The 6,000-nt window shown below is 50.2% G+C and overlaps 1 protein-coding gene and 1 non-coding gene across 2 annotated transcripts in view; one reads left to right on the top strand and one right to left on the bottom strand.

Annotated features, from left to right (window-relative positions):
- Positions 1–1,511: 1,511 nt before the first annotated feature.
- The window catches only part of Rheb (Ras homolog, mTORC1 binding), a 47,230-nt gene continuing 42,741 nt past the window's right edge, over positions 1,512–6,000 (top strand). Inside the window, exon 1 of the mRNA XM_042273221.2 lies at positions 1,512–1,782. Within this exon, the coding sequence (XP_042129155.1) occupies positions 1,731–1,782 (52 nt within the window). The 5' untranslated portion in view covers positions 1,512–1,730. The remainder of the gene's footprint in view (positions 1,783–6,000) is intronic.
- On the bottom strand, positions 5,266–5,376 carry LOC121828391 (U6 spliceosomal RNA). The gene has a single exon (XR_006070875.2). It is a non-coding gene; the product is annotated as a U6 spliceosomal RNA (small nuclear RNA).

The raw sequence follows: 6,000 nt of genomic DNA, 5'->3' as shown, positions 1-6,000 counted from the left end.
TGGCCTCCAACTCAGAGAGATCCGCCTGGCTCTGCCTCCTGAGTGCTGGGATTAAAGGCGTGCGCCACCACCGCCCGGCTTGAATCTGTTTTAAAATACTTAAAATAGTGCTGGGGGAACGCAGATGTAGCTCAGTCATCTGCACACTTGCCTAGTGTACATTCGGGGTTCAATCCCCAGCACCAAATAAACAAGGTTTGGTCGCCTGTAATCCTAGCACTTGAGTAAAGATGGGAGAATCAGAAGCTCAAGGTGGTGGGGCAGCCTTTAATGCCAGCACTCGGGAGGCAGAGGCAGGCGGATCTCTAAGAATTCCAGGTGGACTACGTGAGACCCTAAAAATAAGTCAATCATGAAGGTTGACAAGCGTGCTGTTTTTTCTTGGTATCTTCATTTCCAGGCCTAGCTCTCAACTTGGGCTTCCATGAACTAGGTCTAGGGATTGCCTTTCTTTCCTGCTTTTTAGCACGAAAATGTCTCAACTCCTCTTCTGTAGTTCTCCGGAGACAAGGAGCTCTCTGCCAGTACGCCTTTTGTCGAAAATATGCCAGCCTTCCCTTTTCAGGCGCTGGTCCGCCCACACCAGACAGCGAAGTCTCCGGCTTTCCCTCAGCCTTCTTGACAATGGCTGACTTTCACGTCTCTCCAGAAATAACCTCTGAGTGTTCAGTGTAAAAGACGAGCTGATCTGGCAGCAGGGCTCCCACGCGTGCGTCTTTCCACGCGAGGTGCGCCCCGCGTGCCGCCTGGGTCCGCCCCAGGACTGGCCAGCTCGCCCTGCTTTTAATGGAATTTCTGACATTTGCAATCTGCACAGATTCCATTCTTCCCACAGTCCCTCAGCCACGAATAAAGCTTAGTCACCACCCACATTAAGCCCAGACTAACGCTAACATAGCAGGACGGTAATTTAAAGAATAAACAAGACCCGAGAGGTGGCAGCCAACGCACAGCCTAGGGCCACGCGCCTCGTGCCTTTTAAGGGCCGGCAGAAGCAAGCCGGCCAACGGCTCAGCACTCCACCAATCACCGCACTTCTCGCCGTCGGTTCCGCCCTCACGCCCCACATCAGCCAATCATTGAGGAGTCTGTCCGCCCGCCCGCCCGCCCACCCCCCGGTAGAGCCACGCTCTTGAACCACGCAGGCGCCCAGCGGCGCAAACGCAGCCAAATTATATTTTTAGCTCCCGGCTGAGCAGCGCCTCTCCTTGGCCCCGCCCCCTCCGAATTCCCAATGGTAGACGGAGTTTCCATTGCGTCATCGCGGGAGCCGTCCAGTCAGAGCCCGGGCAAGGACTGTCGTAATTAAAAAGCGGCGGAAGTAGGTGGGAGGGTCATGACGCAGCGAGTTTCGGTCGTGACTTTTCCGGGGGCCTTGGGGCGTCTCCGCTTTTTCCCTTTAAAGTAAAACGATCCCCCGGCGCTCCCCCGCGCGTTCCGGGCCGGGAGGCGGCGGCGGCGGCGGCAGCGGCGGGAGGAGGCGGGAGGCGGCGCTGACGCCGCGGCCGCGCGCGGTCACGTGGGTGTGTTGTGGGGGGAGGGCCCGCGCGGTCGGTTCCGGGCGGTTGAGCGAGCTAGGGACGAGCCAGCGAGAGGCAGCCGCGCCCGCCGCCGCGCTCTGTATGCCGCGTTCCCCCGGCGCGCCCGCCGCCGAGAGTCTGAGCCGGAGGAGCCGCCGCCGCCGCCGCCGCGGTTGATGTGGTTGGGCCGGGGCTGAGCAGGCCGCCAAGATGCCGCAGTCCAAGTCCCGGAAGATCGCCATCCTGGGCTACCGGTCTGTGGGTGAGTGGCTGGCCCTTGCGGTGCCGGGGTCTGAACGTCGGGACGCGGCCCGGCCATGTGGCGGGCGGGCGGGCGGGCGGCGCGCGTTTCGTAACCTCCATTTTGAGTGGAGGTGGCGGCGCCTTCCCCCGTCCCCAGGCGCGGCGGACACGGACAGGTGGCGGGGGCCGCAGGCCTCGAGGCAGCCCGGAGCCGCCTGGTCGGGTCCCCCGCATCTGTCCCGCCTTCTATGAGCAGTCTTTCCCCACCTGCTCCCTCCCCAATTCAACTGATCTCGGGCATTTCAACAAAGGAAACCGCTCCTTGGCGTCCCTCATCCGTAGAGAACTTAGACCTTTTAAAGAAAACGGGGGAACTTCCCAGACGTTTGGCCACCGAGGAGGGCAAGTTGGCGCCTCGAAAAAAAGCTATACCGAGCCCCTCGGAAGCCCGCTGGGTAGCTGCTGGCGGCCGGCGTAGGAAAGGCGAGAAAGACATCTCCGAACTCTCGGTGTCCTATTTTTCTTTGGGGGAAAAAACAAGGCCAGGCACTCGGAACCAGGCTGTTCAAGTGCTTCAGAAGTCCTTTTGTTCCCCCAGCACCACCACCACCAAGCGATTGACATACATTTGAAGTTGCTCCTAGCCGTCACCTTTTTGCCGAATAGAGGTGGGCCCTGGGCGGGGTGGGGAGTGATCGTGGTGTCGAGACGGGCAGTATTCGGTCCATCTTGTGAAACAGGACATTCGAACTTAACCATGCTGCAGGGTGAGGTTTTATTGTCTTTGACCGACCGGAACCTGGGTATATCACGTACATCTTTATTACTGTTGGAAAGATGGAACTGTCTCCAGAAAATGCACTTGGCACAGGGGGACCGCCCGGGAGTGGTGAAGCGGGCGGTGGGGTAGGTTGGAGTCCGATTCAGGAACGAGGTGGCAGCGTCTGCCAGAGGGAAGCCTTCCCCGCTGGACGCACTCCCCGTTAGGCTTTCCAGTCTGCTTTCTCACCCCAGCTTTCCGCTGCCGGTGCCAGGGTCTGTGCTCTTTGACCAAGATAAGTCGCGGCCTGCTTACTCATCCTTTCACCATCTCTCCCTTAAGAGTTGGAGAGAACCCTTAGGGAGGGAGTGGAAGATTAGAGTCTGTGAGATGGGGGTGCCTAGAGTGGAAAGGTAACTAACTCCTGCACGGGACAGTACTAAATGCGGTGGGGAAGAGAGTCAACACGTGCAAAATTGAGGTTTCCATGTCTCTGAGACAATTTACTAAACACCAATATGGAACTCCTGATCTAACATGGTTGGTTGTCTGGATCACCGTACTGTTGCTTGTTTCCTGAATTCCCTCCGAATTTGGAGAACGGACCGTGACATAACCTGGCTCTTGATTGAGCACCCTCTAATCAGATAAATATACAGAGTGCTAACTCAGAATATACAGAGTGCTAACTCGTTGAAGATAGCAGTCCTGAATGAGCAAGGCGTAAGTCACAGGTAGCTGGGCTACCTGTTTTCAACCCGAGGATGTTCTAAAGGTCTGGATTTTATTCTCCCCTTGAAATGTTTGAAATGGCAATGGGCTTATTAAATAAGTTTAGTGTTTTGTCTCCTTTGCTAAAGAACTTATGTCCAATAGAAAGTCATTCTGCTTTCAGACAGTCTTATGTAACCGAGGTGGTCCTGTCCTCACTTTGTAGCCCAGACTGGTCTTCCTGTGAAAGCCACACCAGGCCTGGGATAGGTGTGTCCTTAGCCTTTTCTTCACAAACATTTACTGCCGTTTGTTAATGCAGTGCTAGCCTGCGGAGGAACACGGAACTGTAGACCTATTTATTTTCAATGTCCTCTGTGTCGTATTTCCATATCCTTTCCTTTTCTCAATAGTTGTTTTCAAGTGCAGTAATTGAAGTAAAAGATACTTTGGAGAGGCTGTGTTTCTTTCAGTGCTGCATTTGACTCTAGTTTGCTTTCATATGAAAGGGAATATTTTGTGGTTTCTGAATTCTTGCAGCGGAGTCGGATTGGCCTTTTGCCAGCACGATTGCACTTGCTAGCCACTTTTCCGGGAATTGCCCACCATTCAGACTTCTCAGAACTTAGAAATGTGTTTGGTGCCAGATTATAGAAATTTCAGTGTTTCTAGATTTTGTGTGTGTGTGTGTGTGTGTGTATGTGTGTTTGTGTTTCTAAGCAGATGTATTGATTGATGATAAAACATTGAAATAGGCTCGTCTAGAAGCCATGCCTTTTATAATGCTCTCTTGACTAGACTGCTTGGCATTGTTACATAATCATGCCACAAACTTTTATGTTTGCCTTCAGCAAAAACTGAAATGTGATTGTTTTATTATTAGGCTTTCAAAGTTTTATTTGTTGAAACATTGATAAACCTACCTAAAGGGAAATTTGTGCAACTTGTCTCCTCCAGTCTTTTCCTGGTGTTTGCAATAGGGACGTTTTTGAGAACATGTTACCTCCGTGGCACCTGTAATCCAGTCTAGCTTTTAGGGAGGTCCTTTGTGTTCATTTTGGTGGTTGCCATATGTAGCAGCTTCCTCATGGTGCATTGTTGCTCCTACAGCTGAGGAGTCCTTAACAGTGAGGAGCCAATCAAAACTGTCAGAGTAAACTGTCTTCAATCCGGCAGTCTTTCTCTGGAATTCTTCCAGAGTGTTTGGTAATCTGGTTTGTCATTAGACCATCTTTCCAAGAACTTACTTGCCATGTGTAATCCTGGGAATGGGATCACAGGAATGTGGAAGTTTATAAACTAAAATGAAGTGACTGGTTTGGTGAATGGCAGTTCACTGAGAGTAGATGAATTCCTTGTCAGAACGTGTCTGGTACTGTTGGATTCTTACAGGGAAAGGTATCATGACATGTTTGATAGTTCCCAATAGAACACAATTGCATTGGATTCTGTCCCGTTACATTATCTTGTCCTTTTTTCTGACATCATCTGTTAAGGAATTGTGGTGAGGGCTGGGAAGATAGTAACTGGGCAAGTAAGGGTGCTTTCTGTGCAGCTCCGAGAGCCTGAGTTCAAATCCTAGAGCCCATGTGAAAAGTTGGGCAAGGCAGTGAGCTTGTGGGGACAGAGACAGGAGGATAGCTAGCTGGAGCTTGCTGTCCACCTGCCTATCTAAAAAACAGCTCCAGTTTCAGTGAGAGCCTCTGTCTGTCTGTCTGGAAGTGGAGAAGTGGTGGAAGAGAACACTTAACATCTCTTCTCTGGGCTCTGTGCAAACAAAACACACAATCACACACACACTTTAGTGCGTGTTTTTTTTTTTTTTTTAAAGAAATTGTGATTTAAACACTACTTGCCATGTATAAAACCTAGCAGTGTGTAAAATTGATGTGTGCTTAGTAGCATGTGCTGTGTCTGATAAGGGCCACTTTTGTGAAGCTTCATCGGTCCTATTTGTTGTTCTGTATAAGAGAATAAGCAGAGCTCACACTTGTGAATATGTCTTTGTACGGCCAAATGTTATGTTGTAACTTTAATATGGGACACTTCATAAATGTGTGTGTCTGTCATCCTTGTGCAGGAGCCATTCTAGTCTTCTCTGTATGGTTCCGGTTTTAGTACACATGCTGCTGAAGCGAGCACTTACTAGGTCATTAATTTGTTGGGAGAGCGTGCTCCATGAGGCTTGTGGGGGTTAGAGGACAGCTTGGGGGAGCTGTTCTTCCTCCCACCGCATGAGTTCTGGGGATCCAGTTTTGATGGCCAAGTTTTAAATGTCCATAGGTGCCAAAAAATCATGTGCTCACAGCAGTTCTCACTACTCAGCCCCTGGCAACCCCTAATTTGCCTTCTGTTTTTATTTATTTACTCTGGACATTTCATGTAAATGGCATAATATACATATGGTACTTTGTGACTGACATCTTTCATTTAGCCTATTTCCAAGCTTCATCCATATTGCATATATAACAATACCTTGCTCCTGTTTGTAGCTGAATAATATTTCATTAATGTGAGTTTACCACATTGTCCTGTTAGATAAATGAATTGTTTCTATTTCTTGGCTGTTACAAATAATGGTGTTATAAACATTCCTGTAAAACATTCCTGTGTTTTCATTTCTCTTGGTTGTTCTTGGGAATGAAATGGCTGAGACATGTTGTATCCCTATTTGACACTTTGAGGAACTGTCAAACTTTTCCTCAACCTCTCACTTTATACATTCCTAGCAACAGTGTACGAGGCTCGGAATCTGTCTCCATGCTT

The sequence above is a fragment of the Peromyscus maniculatus genome, chromosome 3 (assembly GCF_049852395.1).
Source record: "Peromyscus maniculatus bairdii isolate BWxNUB_F1_BW_parent chromosome 3, HU_Pman_BW_mat_3.1, whole genome shotgun sequence".
NCBI lineage: Eukaryota > Metazoa > Chordata > Mammalia > Rodentia > Cricetidae > Peromyscus > Peromyscus maniculatus.
Note: the sequence above shows the minus strand (reverse complement) of the source record. Positions and strands in the feature narration are given on the sequence as shown.